An 18748-nucleotide genomic window follows, 5' to 3' on the forward strand; every position below is an offset into this window, starting at 1 on the left:
GAAATTAAAAATAGAACTTCCCTATGTCCTTGCCATTGCACTACTGGGTATTTACCCCAAAGACACAGATGTCGTGAAAAGAAGGGCCATCTACACCCCAATGTTTATAGCAGCAATGGCCACAGTCGCCAAACTATGGAAAGAACCAAGATGCCCTTCAACAGATGAATGGATAAGGAAGATGTGGTCCATATACATATGGAGTATTATGCCTCCATCAGAAAGGATGAATACCCAACTTTTGTAGCAACATGGACGGGACTGGAAGAGATTATGCTCAGTGAAATACGTCAAGCAGAGAGAGTCAATTATCATATGTTTTCACTTATTTGTGGAGCATAACAAATAGCATGGAGGACATGGAGAGTTAGGAGAAGGGAGTTGGGGGAAATTGGAAGGGGAGGTGAACCATGAGAGACTATGGACTCTGAAAAACAATCTGAGGGGTTTTAAGTGGTGGGTGGGTGGGAGGTTGGGGGAACCAGGTGGTGGGTATTAGAGAGGGCAGGGATTGCATGGAGCACTGGGTGTGGTACAAAAACAATGAATACTGTTATGCTGAAAATAAATAAAAAATAAATTTAAAAAAAAATAGGCCCGCCACGATGATAAAAGTGGAGGGTACTTTCCTTTTTGTGATCTGTCCACGAGTTAGCTTGGAAATCAAAGGCAAAAACCTCAAAGCAGCCATTTTACTGAAGGGCTGTTTAGAAATATTACATTCCTTGTTATATAAAAACATAATTTCTAATGAGAACAGGTCACACACCCCTAGCTTGTGCTTAGCAACCCAAATCATCCTTAAAACAGATTGAGTGGGAACGACATCCTGTCCCAAAGAAGGAGCTTTAAGCTGCGTTACAGCAGAATCGAAGTGGCAAAGAGAAAATGTTAACAAACACACATCAATTTGTAAATTCAAATTTAATTAAAATAATGATGGCATAGGAACACCTTTTCTTTCTCATAAATTCATAAGGTAATAAAAAAACTGGATCACAGACTCATTGTTAGAAGAGATCTCACCTTATTTCTTCCGGGATCCATGCTAAAATCCTCAACCAAAGAAAACTCCCTATCACCTGGCTCTTGCCCAGATCCTTCTGGCGATCTATTTATAGTCTTAGTCAACACCACAGGGGGTCAGAGCAAAAGGTCCCCTGAAGAGTCAGACCAACAGAAAACACATTCTGGGCGAGTGTAGCTATTTGCAGAAGTCTCCAACCTTAAAGGACCTTTTATAACTGTAGTTAATGGAAAGTGGTTGTTCTCAAAAGAATCAAAGCATAAAGAAGGAGGCCTTACTGAAATCATGTCAAGCTTACCTTGGCACATGCTTGGGATTAAATAATTTCTAGGAAAGACATTTTCTAAACTCAACACCAAAACCCCCAAACAATCTGACTGGAAAATGGACAGAAGACCCATATAGACATTTTGCCAAAGATGTGCTGATGGCCAGCAGGCCCGTGAAAAGACGCTCAACTTCACTCATCATCAGGGACGTGCAAATCAGAACCACAATGAGCTATCCCCTCACACCTGTCAGAATGGTTAGAATCAAAGACAAGAGGGGTGCCTGGGTGGCTCAGCGGGTTAAAGCCGCTATCTTCGGCTCAGGTCATGACCCCACGGTCCTGGGATTGAGCCCCACATCGGCTCCCTGCTCAGCGGATAGCCTGCTCCCCCCCTCCCCCGCCCTTCTCTGCCTGCCTCTCTCCCTACTTGTGATCTCCGTCAAATGAATAAATAAAATCTTAAAAAAAAAAAAGAATCAAAGAGAAGAAAAAACAAGTACTGGTGAGGATGTGGAGAAGAAGGAACCCTCATGCACTGTTGGGGGGAATGTAATTTGGTGCAGTTGCTGCGGAAAACAGTATGTGCCTCAAAAAATTAAAAATAGAAATACCATATGGTCCAATAATTCTACTACTGGGTGGGTATTTATGCAAAGGAAATGAGAATACTAATTTAAAAAGATATTTGCACCCTTATGTTTATTGTGGTATTATTTACAACAATAAAAGTATGGAAGCAATTTAAGTACCATCAATAAACAGATAAGGAAAATGTGTTATACACACACACACACACACACACAGAATAACACAGCCATAAAAACAATGAGATCTTGCCATTTGCAACAACATAGATGAACACAGAGGTGTTATGTGACATAAGTCAGACTGAGAAAGACAACGGCCGATGATTTCACTCATACGTGGGATTTAAAAAACAACAAATAAATACACAAAAAGCAGAACCGGACCTGTAAATGCAGAGGAAAAAACCCCAAAGTCATGGTTGCCAGAGGGAAGGGACGGAGGGGCGTGGGAGAAACGGGCTTCCAGTTATGGAGAGAAGTCGTCGGGGGAATAAAAGGGACGACAGAGGAAATACAGTCAATGCTGTTGCAATGGTGTGGTTCGGTGACAGGTGGCAGCTGTCACCAGTGAGCACCGTGTAATGTATAGAGTTGCTGAATCACTACGTTGTACTTTAATGTAACATGATGTGTCAACTATACTCAAATTAAAAAAACCTAAGCTATAGTGTGAAGAAATATTATTTTTTATTGACTTTGGAAGCACAGGAGCATGACTAAAAATTTTCAGCCTTTATCCAGCAGGACCCAGGGAGAGACGTGCGTTCAGACATCACATTGTCATCACTGGAGAGACAGAATCAGAGACACCAGGCTTTTCTAGAGCAGATGACATAATTCTCAAAACTACTCGACACTCTTCGATTGTTCTGATTACTAACCTGACTTCTCACATAGCTTGATACTAGAAAGGAAGTACCCTAGAGAGTAGATATGAGAGTCCACTAGCATGGTATGTTTTCTTTTGTGGAATTCACACATTGACACTGCGGCTCATACACTGTTTTATGTCTGATTCTGGCCCACAAGAGCCACTCTTGATGATCTGATCACCTCCAGATCCACTTATAAAAGAGCTTCTGGATCTATGAGTTCAGAATTAGACTCCACTAGGTTAACCACCCAACTTGCCAGCAAGCTTTCCTACTTCATTCTGACTTCTTTTTTTTAAAGCTACTCTCTATTTTGTTAGTCTACATTATATCGAGGTGATCTCCTCTTCCTTAGAACGTTTGAATACCCCTGCCCCTGGTCACCAACATTCTATGCTCTTTCTCCGTTAACGGACTAATGTAGTACTTCATGTAAGTGGAATCACACAGTATTTGTCTTTGTGTCTTATTCACCTAGACGGTATCTTCAAGGTCATCCATGCTGTAGGCATGTACTTCCTTCCTCTTTATGCTTAATAAGTATCCTACTGCCTGGATACACATGTCCTTCTTTCCTTTCCTTCCTTCTTCCCTTTCTTCCTTCCTTCCCTTCTTTCTCTCTCTCCCTTTCTTTCTCTCCTTCCCTCCCTTCCTTCCTTCCTTTCCCTCCCTCTTTCTCTTTCCTTCCTTCCTTCCCTTCCTCTTTTTTTCTTTTTCCTTCCTTTCTCCCTTCCTTTTCCTTCCTTCCAAGAATCCCAACCAGGCTCCAAACCTAGCACAGAGCCTGATTGGGGGGGGGGGCTCCATCTCATGACCCTAAGCTCAGAACCTGAGCTGAAATCAAGAGTCACATGATTTAAATGAGTGAACAACCCAGGTGCCCCGGATATATGTCTTCTTTATTCATCTGTCCATGGACATTTGGGTTGTTTTCATCTTTAACTACCATGAATGCTGCTATGAGTGTTGGCGTACATTCAATTATCGTTTTGAGAGATTTAAATAATAAGAAAGATATTATGTACTTATACATGAGGCCACCATTCTCCTTGCTCCTCATTCCTTGGTTATGCCCACATTACCATCTGGAACCACTTTCCTTCTGTTTGAAGGCCATTCTCTAGCATTTCCTGTAGTGTGTATTTTTAGATATGCTCAAAGACGTCTTTATTTCGCTTTGGTTTTTAAAAGCTATATTTGCTGGGTGCAGAATTGTAGGTTGACAGCTGTTCTTTTCCTTCCGTGAAAGAAGTTTTAAAGCTGTTGCTCCCCTGTCTTCTTGCTTGTCCTGTTTCTGACAAGAAATCTGATGCATTCTCACCTTTCTCTTCTGTGTTTTTTTCTTTACTGCTGCATGTAAGGTATTTGATCATGTTGTGCCTCCATATGGTCTTCTTCCTGTCTCTTGTGTTTGAGGTTTGTTGAGTTCCTTGGGTCTAAGAGTTTGCAGTTTTCACTGAATTTGGAAAAATTTCAGCCATTATTTCTTCAAATATTTTGAATTCCCCCCTTTTCTTCCCTCCAACTCGGGGCTCCATATGCCCGTATATTGGGCTACTGGACATTGGCTCACAGGGCCCCAATATTTTGCTCTTCTTTTTTTAGGGTGGTTGCATCTTCCTCCCTTTGCTCTGAATAAAACTACCTTATTCAAGGTAGTTTTATTGTTCTTTCTTCAAGTTTATTAATCTTTCTTCTGCACATCTAAACTGTTTTTAATCTCATCAAGTATATTTAAAAAAATCTGAGATGCTGTGTTTTCTACCTCTATCCATAACATACACATAACAATTATTTTAGTGATCTTGTCTTTTAATTCTATAATCTACGTCAGTCCTGGATCCTTTTGAATGACTGGCTTTTCTTCTCATTATCGGTTAGAGTCTCCTGCTGCTTTTGTAGACCTGGTAATTTTGGATCCAATGTCATGCATTCTGAATCTTCTCTTTTGGGTGCGGGTGAGTTCCTATTCTTGGGCGTATCTTTGAACACTGTTCTGGGACACCGTTAGGTTGCTTGGAAAGAGTCTGATTCTTTTGAGTCATGTTTTCAAGATTTGCTAGGCGGGATTAGGGCAGTGTTTAGTCAAGGGCTAATTCCTCCCCATGACCTATACTGTCCATACTCTACCAAGCATCCCATGAATCACGAGTGTTTCCCATGGCCGGTGGGAGTAGGTACTACCTGTAAGTACTTGGTTCTGGTTGCCGCCTGCCAACCCTCTGGGGTGGTTCTTGCACTGGCCTTGGGCAGTTTCCTCACACGCACACGCTGAGTTCTGCTCAGCTCAGGCAAATACCTGTCACGGATCCCTTGAGGCTATCCAAGGTCTCTCCATACTCTCTGTGCTGCCTGCTCTTCTCTGGCACTCTCCTCTGCAAACTCTAGCTGCCCTAGTGTCTCCCGGATCAGCCCCCCTCTTGTTTCTGTCAGGGAGTCCATTAAGCTCCACCTGGGTTCCCCCAATCCCACCAGAGACTAGAATGTTTCTCCAGGAAGTCAATCAGCTGCCTGTAGGGCTCACTTGTCTGTTTCTCGTATCTTGATGTGCAGTGACCGAAGAACCATTGTTTCATAGATTCTGTCCTTTTAGTTTTTATTTTTTGAACATATTTCCTCCTTTTGCTCATCGTATAGCTACGTTGTATTTTACTGGGCACAAACACAATTATCTACTAATCTCATGATATATTAATGGTATTTTTTTCTAGTTTTTTGGCAATTACAATGTACAAAAGTACATCTTTGGAAGTATGTGTGAATATATCGTAGGATAAATCCTGAGTTCTGGAATTCCTAGATTAAGTGGTCTGGGCATTTAAAATTTTGGTAGCTCTTGCCAAACTGTTCACTCAAAAGGACTGTATCTTATCAACAGTGTTTCCCTAAATTTCGTGCAAACACTGGTTATCAATGTGTTAAAGTTTGCCGATTACAGTGGAAAAATATTTCATTATTTTGATCTGAATAATACAGCAATTGTGTACTTTTTCAATATTTGAAACAAAATACCCCAAGTCACCCACACTTGGGCTTTTGTTATGAGGTAAATCTTTTATCATTTTCTTCATTCCTACTTTGGATACTGGCATATTTATGTCAATATTTCTTCTGGGGTCAATTTAGGAAATTTTTAAAAAAGATTTATGTATTTATCTTAGAGTGAGAGAAAGACAGAGAGAGCAGGAGGGGGAGAGGGAGAGAGAGAATGCCAAGCAGATTCCCCGCTGAGTGTGGAGCCCAGTGCGGGGCTCGATCCCAGGACCCTTAGATCATGACCCGAGCTGAAATCAAGAGTGGGATGCTTAACCAACTGAGCCACTCAGGCACCCCAGAAATTCACCTGTTTCATTAATATTTGGAAAATTATCTGCCTAATTTTCACAAAATTAAAAAATTAATCATCGCAACTTCCTATTTTGTGAAAAGCATTGTGAAGTTCTGAAAAACCGACCAAGTCTCCCGCCTTCCCCTCTCCAACTTCCACACTTCACTAGCCCCACGGACATCATCTGCAGGCAAGTAACAGTCCACACACATGTCTTGCCTCAGGTAAACAACAACTAGATTCACAGCACGTGTAACTTGCCCTCCCCCCCTACCCAAATTCTCTGTCCTCCCTTTTCTAGACTCTGTTCTTCCTCTCTCCTTCCCCACCTTTAAAATAGTGATCAAACATGTACAAGAAGTACAGGATGACCGTGAGCTACAAGGCAGACCAGTATGTGCTGGGAAGACAGGTGAGCCATAAAGTTACCAGTTTTGGAACACAGGGAGGAACCCCCCCAAAACCAAATATGTCCACTTCCTACCCCCCGCAGCCACAGCCGCCTTGGCCACTGCACCCGGCCCCAGCATGGGCGGGCGGCACTCAGTGTCGGAGAGCTGGGAGCTGCGGTCCCGTTTTACTGCCGTCCCAGCGATGTAAGGGCCTCTGAACCCAACCCCGTCTCCCCTGGAAGGGGGGGCCGCCCCAGCCCGCCTCACCTTACGGACGTGACAGGAAAAGAGGACATTCATGTATTTGTCCTTCCGTTTCAGCTCGTTTGCGACGGGGACAAAAGTGCCTGAGGTCTGAGGTGTGTCTGGCTTCTGAAAGAAAAGGGGAAAGTGATGAAAAGAAACTGCCTAGCATTTTGGAGGAAAAGGCAATCTCTCCGTGGCCTGGCTTTCCAACCCTGCTCAGACTGTTCTCGGCGTGCGTACTTTTATCTCCCATCCCAGCTGCCCGGCTGCCACAGGGGTGTTAACGCCACCGAAAGGCCTATAAAACTTTTAAAATACAGAACGGGAGGGAGGATGAAATGCAGCTCTGGGAATAATTAATATAAAGGTGGTAATTAAAAACAGCTGCTGAAATATGCAAGGGAAGGTTCAAATGCTCAAAAAGTGGTTTTGGAGTGTTCCCCATGCGTATGGCGTGGAGCGGCAGACAGCCCTTTTTAAAGCAAGCGAAACATCAAACACCACACAGTTAGAAGCAACAAAATCTTTCAGTTCAGTATCGCCCATAGTAGGTTAGTTTCTGTAGGGGTCTTGTTCTTCCCACAGAGTTTTGGAGAAAATTTCTTCCCTTTCTCGGTAAAGGGAGGATCAGATTCTGGTTTGCTGTCCTGTACGTACCGAAGCAAGATAGTTGCCCTCCCAGGCTCTCTGGAGCCCAAGGTCCGCCCTCTGACCTTTCAGCATTTCCATGGCTGCAACCTTGGCCCTGACCTGGGGCAGGTCGGAAGCAGGCAGGCTCTTGATAAGCTCGGATGCTCTCCATCTGGAAGTGAGTAAGTGCAATGTCTTAGGATTTAGAAACCCAATCCCATTCGTGCCCCAAAAAACCGGGCTGCCATTAAGCAGAATTTAAACCAAAGTACTTGCAAGGATACCCTAAAAACAAGGAAAAGAAAGGTCTCCAAAATATACACAGAACTTGTTAAAATACACATAGTTCTTTATTTTTTATTTTTTTTTTAATTTCTTTTCAGCGTAACAGTATTGTTTTTGCACCACACCCAGTGCTCCATGCAATACGTGCCCTCCCTAATACTCACCACCTGGCTCCCCTGACCTCCCACCCCCCGCCCCTTCGAAACCCTCAGGTTGTTTTTCAGAGTCGATAGTCTTTCATGGTTCATCTCGCCTTCCAATCTCCCTCAACTCCCTTCTCCTCTCCATCTCCCTATGTCCTCCATGTTATTTGTTATGCTCCACAAATAAGTGAAACCATATAATTGACTCTCTCTGCTCGACTTATAAAATATACATAGTTCTTTAGACAAAGATCTTTGTATAACTTGCTTTGTCATTTGTGTGTTTTGAAAGCAACTAGAACTTCATGACACATGGGTTTTCTCATGACATTTATAGTCAGGGTACAGAAAGTCCTTCCTTCATTCAACACCGAGGTACTCACTGAGCCCTTTCTAGGCACTTACTAAACTCGAGAGGCTATCTGGGCCTTGGATCGAGGGATCCAACAAAGGGATCAAGGTCTTTTCTGCTAGGTGCTTACCTTCCTGAAGCAGGGACGGACAGTGAACCAACAAGAATGTGTGATGTGCTCAGGGCTATGGAGAAAAAAATCTGGCGAGGAAAGGACAGGAGGGCGGTGGTGGGAGGAGCAGGGGTGGGCACTGTTGTGTGGAAGAAGGCTGGAGGGGGTATGAGGCTATTTCCACGAGGCACGTGGGAGAGGTCGGTGGCTTGGATCTGGTGGAGAGTGGTGGGGGCAGAGACACCTGCTGGTCCTGGATGCATTTTGAAGGACACACCAGTAGATTTACTGATGGATTCGATATGGGAGCAAGAGAATAAGGGGGAATTTAAAGACGACCCCAAGACTGTTGGGTCCAAGGAACTGAAAGCACACACTGAAAATAATCTATCCCTGATCGAGGAAAGCAAGCACACAGCTTTTATTCTGTCCCGGCCTTACTTGAACTCATGTCTTGCTTTCTGCCATGGGAGCGTGAAGCAGGGGCTGGAAACAAATCCAGAGCTTCTCCATAGCAGATGGTATCATCAAGGCTGGTGGCCCCCTAGCTGTCTTCCACAGAGCACGAGGCCGAGAGATACCTAACATGGAGAGGTGCTCCCTCCCCCAGGCACATGCGCAGAATGTGAGACTGCTTCCATCTAAGATTTTCCCGAGATGGATTCTGGCTTCAAGACAGTGACTTGAGCCGAAAGGTTTGCTTTTCTCTCCGAAACTCCCACCGCAACAACCAAATAAATATACAAATAAGGAAAAGCTCTGTCGCAGCCCTGAAGAACGGGAAGGATGTCAGTGAACTGCACGAATCTCCAAGACTTTCTTGGAGATTTGAAGTAGACTGGATCAAGCCATGGGAGGAGTAGCTCAGAGCTGAGCCATCCACTTGGTGGAAGGAGAGGAACCCCTTTGCCAGAAAGGCCCGGAGTGCTTGGGCTGGAGGCAGCTGGGGCTGGTGGCCATGCCAGGCCAGGCAGTGAAGGATCTCACAGTGGGAGAGGTGCCATCTCTTTGCACAAAGAATGCCTGCCCATGGCGAGATGGGGCCCCTGCTGTGGGGGGAGCACCAGAGGTAGCAGGATACAATAAAAGTAGCCTTGGAAAAAGGAAAGGCTCAGCCAGCGCAATTCTCCTCTCTGGTTTCCATGGCCAACGGACACTGCAATGGGACAGACTGTCCTAAGGTCATTCCAGAAGATGCTGGAAGAATGACAGGCTGGGAGCAGCTGGGGGTCATTGCCAAGGTCACTGGTGACAGGTACATCCCACAACACTAAGTGGCTTGCAGTTCATCCTTGGGTCCCAAATTTTATTCCCCGAAGGGAGGTAGAGGCAGTCTTTGCTGTCTGCTGGTCTGTTTTCAGCCTCAGTGTCTCGTCCATCTGTCCCTTCTTTACTGCCCACTGTGGCCCAGGACAAGGTCCACCCCTGACTGACTGCAGAGTGCAGAGGCACACGGGGCACCTGGGAACTGGCCTATATAGCCACAAAGAGAGCCAGCCAGATTCCTCATCCTGCTCAAGGAAACCACCCTCTAGAAACGCCTGTAGTCCCCAACACCATCTCTATGGTGGCCTAAAAATCACCCGCCTCGACCCCATGAACAGGGGGATAAAGCTGAGCATGAGGAAGGCTTTCAGCCTTCCCAGAAGGAAAAAGAATTACTGTGAGGAAAAGGAGTGAGCTTAACCATGATTAATGGTGAGATTTTAAGAATCAGAACCCCCCCCCCAAAACACAAGCCCACAATCACAGTGGGGTTCTTTAGTGCACTTCTCTCGGGAGTCCACAGATCACAAAAGGGGAGAATACATCAAGTAGGAAACAGTGACTCTATCAGGGGTTGGTGAACCACAGTCTGTGCCAAATTCAGCCCATGGCCTGGTTTTGTGCTGCTCACAAGCTAAGAATAGCTTTTTACACGTCTGACAAAACCAGAGCAAAACAAAGTATGTGACAAAGACCATATGCAGCCATGAAAGCCTGTGATGTTTATTACCCAGTCCTTCATAGAAGAAGTTTGCCTTTGGATGAGATTAACCCAACTGGCAGGACTCCTTCATGGTGCATGTGCACGTGTGCATGTGTGTGCATGTACACACGTGTGTGCAAAGTCAGCTGGCAGAGCAGACACAAAATGCTCAGACACCTGAAGCCCTGAGAAGGCTGAACTGTCTTCCCATCCTTCTTGTCTGTCACCATCTCCCTGGAACGCAGGCCAGTGCCCACGACCCAGCTGGCCTTGAGGGAATATCTGCTGAATGAGTAAATAGAATTTTGCAAAAATTCATCAATTCTAGGCCATCTACAAAACCATCAGAATCTAAAAAGAAGCCCACACAGGCCACAGTGCAACACAAAATCAATAATGCTTTGTGGCCATTAAAAGTACTACACGGATGTTTCCTTACTGTTATAGACAGGTCTCCAGAACATTTTTAAGTCGTCCTATAACCCTGCTTGTGTGAAAAAGAGAGGAAAAAGAGCCCAGATGATCTGTGACTGGGGACTGTGTACGCACACACTCTGAGTATGAGCCAACATTTCTACAGGTTTATTACGGGTCAAGCACAATATGAAATACTTTATATATACATTTACTCATAATCTTTCCAGCAATCCTATGAACAGGTACTACTGTTAGAGCACTTTATGGATATGGTAACCGAGGCTCAGACAGATTATCTAATGTGCCCAAGGTTACACAGCCAGGCATCAGCAGAGTTAGACTGTAAGCCCAGGCTCCCGGGATCTGTGCTCCTAACCACTATACCATGCTGTCTCTTCCATGTGGGCGTGTGCTTGGAAATGCACAGAGGCAGACACAGAAGGATACAAACTAATTGTTAATGAGGGATTATCCTAGGGGAAGGAAATAAAATGGGGGAGACAGGAGGTGTGGAGGATTTCAACTTTATATCTTCTACATTTCTATATTATTTCACTTAAAAAAAACACAATGAGCATATATATTCAGGCATAGCTTAATCACTTTTTAAATTAATTTGAAATTCAGGTTACAGATGATACCATTCATGAAAAACACTTACCTGTGCATTAAATGCCTGTCAGCATACAACAAACATTTATAGTATTAGAGCTGAGAACTGAGGTAATTTTGCTTTCAATAATTTCTTCTTGAGCTTTTCTTTTTATTAGATATCATTTCTTTTCTTTCTTTCTCTCTCTCTCTCTTTTTTTTTTTTACAAAAAGCCAAATGGGATATAGATTAAAGAATTTTATTTCTATGCATTTTTATTTATCTTTTGATATCTGCCACCAATTACACAGAGCTAACTCTAAAGGAAGACAAAATCTGATTTAGCACATGACAGAATTAGAAATTAGTTCTTTTACCTTTGGTATGCCGATTATTTCATAGTGCTCTTTGTAGAAGACCACATGGCCAAATGGCCACATTTGAGAACCCTTAGCTCACTTTATGTATCTAAGGTACAGCTAAATGTATCTGGTGCACACCAGCAACAAACAAGCAGCAGTAAGGACGGGTAAGGGGCTATGAATCGCTACAGACTCAGATTCAGGGCAGTTTATGAAAAATGAGATCAGCTGGACAGATATCAGATTTTACATAGGTTTTTATTTATTTGTGTTTTTAAAAAAGGTTGCTCTAAAATAAACTATTTTCCCTTTCATACTTTAAAGTCATCTGGGGGGGCACCTGGGTGACACAGTCAGTTAAGCATCCAGCTCTTGGTTTCAGCTTTAGGTTGTGATCTTGGGGTCATGAGATCGAGCCCGATGCAGGGCTCTGCGCTCAGTGTCGAGTCTGCTTGATTCTCCCTCTCTCCCTCTGCCCCTCCTGCTTGTGTGCTCTCTCTCTCTCTCTTTCAAATAAATAAATCTTAAACAAACAAAAATCACCTGGGACACTTTAGAAAGGGCCTCTGTTTGGGCCCCACTCCCTGGCTGTGTTACACAGGACTGTCTGGAGGCAGGATGTGGGCCTCGGTACACTTCATAAACCCCTTGGTAGGTTTCATAACCAGGATCGAGAAATGCTGCCCCGAAAACATTAACGCCCTTTCCATTTGGAGTTACGGGTGGTGACTGTAATAAGTAGTTATTATTTGCCGATCAGAGAAGGAGACAGCATGCGAATAGCTTAACTGTGGTGTGATCCAGGCGTGGTCGTGCATGGCCGTCCACGGCTAGAGGGAGAACAAAAAGCCCAGTCCCGTTGTTCTGAGCAGCACACAGATGCCCCCGAGAATGGAATCAACAGAGCTGAAGACCTCAGGCAGGAGGCGTCCTGCAAATGCAAACAGCTGAGCCCACAGCACGGCCTCAGATCTGGGGCTTTAGACGTTAGGAGTGTTCCCCAAAACGGGAGTAGCACATACCAACAGGCCCTTTCTTACCTATTAAAAATGGCCTGTAAGGCCTCCTCGAAACGGCGGAGAACTTTAGGTGGGGTTGGCCACTGCACGTGCTTGCCGTGGTCCTTCATGGTCTTGACGCCGTGGAAGCGTCTGGCAACCTCGTGAATGTAAGACTTCACTTTGTAACGCCGGTAGTACCGGATAATTGTCAGAGCTGCCTTGGTTCTCTTGTACCGCATGCGGGCCAGCGTGCCTCGCCACACCTTCACACCAGAGGAAGAAAAAGACAAGTGTTGTCAGTTGTATATGACTTTGAACTTGTATAAGATCCTCTGCTTAGAAACTACCAAGGTGGGGTGGGGAGGGGATTGTGCATGAGGTCAACAAAGCACGTCTATTCCACCTGCCACCAACAGATGGCGCCAGGAGTCACACCAGCATTCGCTTCCCTGGTCTCCCTGTCCCCACAGGCAGTGGGATGTGTGCTGCCTCAGAAGCAGTGTGTTTGAAATTTTAAGGGTCATGAAGAGAGGAAAGCCAAAATGCAAACGTCTCTGCGCAAGCATGTGAAGAGTATGGAAAGGAAGCATGATGAGGCAGAACCAAAAGCCATCAACATCTACAGTTCTTGAATGAAACCTGGCTTTACACAGATGACACCACTGGCTGCCGCTGGACCGCCCTGTTGGATTCACAGACAGACTTACATACAAGCTGTACAGTCCCCTTCCCCAGGTGTTGGGTAAATTCCCCAAAACTCAGATGTAATCCAGGGGAAAGGGGGACTCAGACAAAGATGAACAGCACATGAATCTTTGTTTACATTGTTTTGGAGCTCAGAAATCAATCAGACAGTATATAAATGTCTCCGTGCCAGCTGTACCCAGGCACGGTGAAGTCAGAGATACTTAGTTATACTTCTCCTTCAGGATCCTCTGCCCAGATTCCTGTACTTCTCAATCTCTCCAGTGATAAGAAATTTGGTATAATCTTCACTTCATTCTTGGCTCCTCCCCTACACGTGTCCTCCACCACCACAACGTACTCTTTCTCCTACAGTATTTCCAGCATAGACCCCTCTTCTCTTCCTTTCTTTTTCTTTTTTTTTTCCAATTTATTTATTTTCAGAAAAACATATTCATTATTTTTTCACCACACCCAGTGCTCCATGCAAGCCGCGCCCTCTATAATACCCACCACCTGGTACCCCAACCTCCCACACCCCCACCACTTCAAACCCCTCAGACTGTTTTTCAGAGTCCATAGTCTCTCATGGTTCACCTCCCCTTCCAATTTACCCAAATTCCCTACTCCTCTCTAACGCCCCTTGTCCTCCACGCTATTTGTTATGCTCCACAAATAAGTGAAACCATATGATAATTGACTCTCTCTGCTTGACTTATTTCACTCAGCATAATCTCTTCCAGTCCCGTCCATGTTGCTACAAAAGTTGGGTATTCATCCTTTCTGATGGAGGCATAATACTCCATAGTGTATATGGACCACATCTTCCTTATCCATTCATCCGTTGAAGGGCATCTTGGTTCTTTCCATAGTTTGGCGACTGTGGCCATTGCTGCTATAAACATTGGGGTACAGATGGCCCTTCTTTTCACGACATCTGTATCTTTGGGGTAAATACCCAGGAGTGCAATTGCAGGGTCATCAAATCTATCTATGAAAGACCCACAGCAAATATCATCCTCAATGGGAAAAAGCTTGCAGCCTTCCCATTGAGATCAGGAACAAGACAAGGATGCCCACTTTCTTTTTCTTTTTAAGATTTTATTTATTTATTTGACAGAGGGCGATCACAAGTAGGCAGAGAGGCAGGCAGGGAGAGGGAGAAGCAGGTTCCCCACTGAGCAAGGAGCCTGATGCTGGGCTCCATCCCAGGGCCCTGAGACCATGACCTGAGCCGAAGGCAGAGGCTTAACCCACGGAGCCACCCAGGTGCCCCCTTCCCTTCCTTTCTGTCACTCAGATCTCCAAGACCCCAAGCTACTCGCTCCGCTTTCTTCAACAAACTCCTTGGACACCCCACCATCATGTTCCGGTTGATATTTACTGTGGCTACTTAGATAGCCAGTCCCACTTTTTTTTTTTTTAAGATTTTATTTATTTATTTGACAGAGAGAGATCACAAGTAGGCAGAGAGGCAGGCAGAGAGAGAGAGAGAGGAAAACAGGCTCCCTGCTGAGCAGAGAGCCCGATGCGGGACTCGATCCCAGGACCCTGAGATCATGACCTGAGCTGAAGGCAGCGGCTTAACCCACTGAGTCACCCAGGCGCCCCACCAGTCCCACTTCTTGGGGTGCTGGTATTAAGCTCCTTCCCTGTCTCTGGCTTCCTGGGACCAAGAATTTCCACCTCTGATTCAAAGCCCACAGTAAAAGCTCCAGCCTCCCTCAGGTTTCTTGCATTTCCTCTTAAATCTCCACCTGTGCCAGCAATTTCTCAGAAAAGCTGGTGCAATGCCTCTTTTACTCCATCATTTTAGGTGTTTCTTTATGCAGACTCCTAAGCTGGCATCACGGGCTTGTGATGTGCTCCTTTTTTCAACCTGCTGCACCACAAGGACAGATCTGTTTGCACGGGACGCAGGAGGAGGTCACCAAGGGACCCTAAAGAGGAACTAATGAAGTCAAGGAAAACCACGCTATGTGAGGGAAACGTGACACATGAGCAGTTTGCGATGGGAACCTAGAGCTTGCCTATATCCAGAAAATATAAAAACTGTGAGGCAATGAGAACTTGTTTCTGGATGGGGCGTCAGTACAGCAACCCTTTTTAGCCAAAATGGTCTCTTCCCCGTCGCCAAATCCATCATGCAGATGGCTTTGTTACGCCTCCTCCCGAGAGCTAAAATAAAGGTCCCTTCTTTAGCATCTTGAAAAAAAAAAAAACAACAAAAAACGACAGAATACAATTACAGGGTGGAAGTCTGTGATTCAATTTCTTAAACAAAACACATTCTTAAAGTTTCATACTGTTTGTTGCTTTCCTCTATTTTTGAAGAGGAAAGAAATTAAGACTCCTTGGAGCCATACCTGTATAGAAAATCACACACACACACAAATAAATAAATAAAATTAAAAAAAAAAAAAAAGAAAATCGATCCTTAATTTTCAAGGAGGGTTCACAGAATTTCTCATTAAAATGTTTTGGTTTAAGTCTTCAGTAATTTGGTGGGGGGGTAAGCATTTTATAAGTAAGGGTTTGTTAAGGAGTAGGTTTTTATGTTTAACTTTTAAAGAAGATTTATTTATTTGAGAGAGAGAGAGCATATGTGCATGTACTTGGGGAGAGGTGGGGAGATGCAGGACAGGGAGGGAGAAAATCTCAAGCAGACTGCCCACTGAGCACAGAGCCCAAGGTGGGGCTTGATCTCGGAACCCTGAGACCATGACCTGACATGACTAAGAGTCCAATGCTCAACCGACGGAGCCACCCAGATGCCCTTATGTGCAGGTATTTTTTTTAAAGCTCTGCTTATTTATTTTGGGGGTGGGGAGAGAGAGCGTGTGAGTGGAGAGAGGGGCAGAGGGAGAGGGAGACAAACAGATTTCCCACTTAGCGGGGAGCCCAATGTGGGGCTTGATCTCATGACCCGGAGATCGTGACCTGAGCTGAAATCGGCAGTCAGATGCTTAACTGACTAAGCCACCCAGGCGCCCCTGGAAACTCTTTAAGGAATGTGAGCCATTTGTTCTCAGGCAACGAATTGTCCCCAGACAGTGCTGCACTGGGTATTGTTTCATTCTTCCACCTATCATATGGACCGGATGTCCATGATGCATACGCTTTATCTGGTCTCTCCATTGCTTAAGAGGAATGACAAGCGAGCTGGAGCTTTCGGTGGATACCAACATGCTCCCTCCTTAATAATGAAGAAATGTACCAGACGTGTGCTTCACTGAGTCTGGGGGGTCTTGCAGTCTTCTGGCTTGGTTGAGGACAGGTATTTTTTTCCCCATGTCTTAAGGAGCTCTTTCTTGATTCGGCTCTATTATTCTTAGCAGATGCTCCCCCTACTCCTTGCCTACTTATTGATATGTCAGAGGCAGGAAAGAGGGTAAACCTTCTTGACTCCTCTTGCCTGCGGGAAAGTGTCTTCCGATGGAACAAAGGGTCTCTGCTAGAGGTGTGGGCAATTCCAGGCCCCCCCACTGGCGTACCTTTATACTTGATGCCAACACCATCAAAAGCAATGAGATCTCAGAATTCCCTCCTTATACGGCTCCACATTCCATTCTTCTTTTTGAAAAATATATTGATTTTTTTTAGCAACTTTGTTCAATTTGCTCCAATTTTTCTTTTTCTGGGTGACACCTCATTTTATGGTATGAAGTTGAGATTCTTTTCTTGGTTTCAGGGTTCATGGGTTCTCTGTTGTCATTTTTACATTTTTGTTAATTTCAGCAAATCCGGGGGAAAGGAATTTTTGTGAGCCTGGCAGTTACATTATCAGCTTTGTCAGACGTCCCTCAGGCTTTAATTTTTTAACATCAGGAAAAAAGCATTGAAAAACTACGGAGGAAAATGACTGCATGCAAAAAAAATTATTGATGTATTTTTCCTTGTAATCTAAGCATATTTGGCTTAAGGAGGTATGTTCTCAGGAGTTGGTGAGCCTATGTGGGGGAGGGTTGTTCTTGATTTTCCCATCAAGGGTCTGCAGGTTGGAATTTCAGGTATAAGACAGATTTTCCACTTCCCTTTCTATTTAAAGCAGCTTATACTCCTGGGTTTCTCAAGAGTCATATAAAGTACATGTCTATGGAGGACTTTGCCTGATGATGGGAGGTCAGAAAACAGAGAGTTAAATGTTACATTCAACAGCAAATGTTTAATAATTATATGCATAGGTCAGAGAGGCTCACCAAAAAACAAGGGAGCCAAAGGGGCCCTTATTAAAACAATATTAACATTAAAGAGGAACTAACCAGATATTATGTGTTTTAGGGTATGATGAGAGAGGACAATGAAGTCTGAAGGCCACCCAGTGGGATCTGGGAGGGAAAGTTAAGCAGGAGCTATAAAGCAGAGGGTAGACTGGCAGAGGAGAGGGCCAGCACATCGTTTCTATGGAAGAAGAAAGAACGGAGGCAAACAGAGAGGCTGACTCAGAGGGAACAGCCAAGGGACAAAGAGAGACCATCAGAGAACACTGAGAGAGTCCAACTGCTCTCTCGGATGCTTTCACCCCCTGAAGTCAGTTCCGCCAACACAGCGGCCAGAGTGATCCGTTTAAGGCTGAAATCAGATCATGTCACTTCTCTGCTTGAAACTTTGCCACTGCTTTCCAGTTCCCTGAGTGACAGCCAGAGCCCCCGCACTAAGCCCCAAGGGCCCACGTTCTCTGGGGGCAATTACCTCCCCTGCTGACTCCAGCCCCCTCTGGACTCGGGGCTGTTCCCTCTGCCTGGAATGACCTCCCTCCCTGGATGTCACATGGCCTACTTCTTAACCCTCTCTCTGTGTCCTGCTCTCTGTGCCCTTCCCAATGAGACTGGCCCTGACTTTCCCATTTACAATTCAGCTTGTCTCCATCTTCCCCACCTGGCGCTCTCCGTGCTTCCCACCCTGCTCTAGCGTTATTCCTGCCTCTAGCACTCCACGCTACAACACAGCATGAAACCCACACGTTACTGCATTGTTTATGCTCTCCTCCTGCTGGCATGTCCGCTCCAGCAGGCCAAGGGCTCTTTGTCTCTTTTACTCACGGATGAAACTCCACTGAACAATGCCAAGGACACAGGAGCCACCTGATCATATCTGCAGAATGAATGAAGGTTTTCACCTTCATCTTCCAAGCCTGGTACTGAATCTTACATTTTGGCTTTCACGTTTTCCATTTTTAAGACTCATCCTTGGGGCACCTGGGTGGCTCAGTGGGTTAAGCCGCTGCCTTCGGCTCAGGTCATGATCTCAGGGTCCTGGGATCGAGTCCCGCATCGGGCTCTCTGCTCAGCAGGGAGCCTGCTTCCTCCTCTCTCTCTCTGCCTGCCTCTCTGCCTACTTGTGATTTCTCTCTGTCAAATAAATTAATAAAATCTTTAAAAAAAAAAAAGACTCATCCTTGTTCTCCAAATATTTATTTATTTATTTATTTAAAATATTTTATTTGAGGGGTGCCTGGGTGTCTCAGTGGGTTGGGGC

General features: G+C 44.9%; 1 protein-coding gene across 1 annotated transcript in view; it reads right to left on the minus strand.

The window, feature by feature from the left end:
* MYO1D (myosin ID) overlaps positions 1–18748 on the minus strand; it is a 345116-nt gene that overhangs the window by 141271 nt on the left and 185097 nt on the right. Inside the window, exons 17-19 of the mRNA XM_044248397.1 lie at positions 12626–12849; positions 7381–7525; positions 6745–6849 (exon numbers count right to left, since the gene is read on the minus strand). Coding sequence (XP_044104332.1) covers positions 6745–6849; positions 7381–7525; positions 12626–12849 — 474 coding nt within the window. The remainder of the gene's footprint in view (positions 1–6744; positions 6850–7380; positions 7526–12625; positions 12850–18748) is intronic.

This window comes from Neovison vison, chromosome 5 (assembly GCF_020171115.1).
Source record: "Neovison vison isolate M4711 chromosome 5, ASM_NN_V1, whole genome shotgun sequence".
NCBI classification, from domain to species: Eukaryota; Metazoa; Chordata; class Mammalia; order Carnivora; family Mustelidae; genus Neogale; species Neogale vison.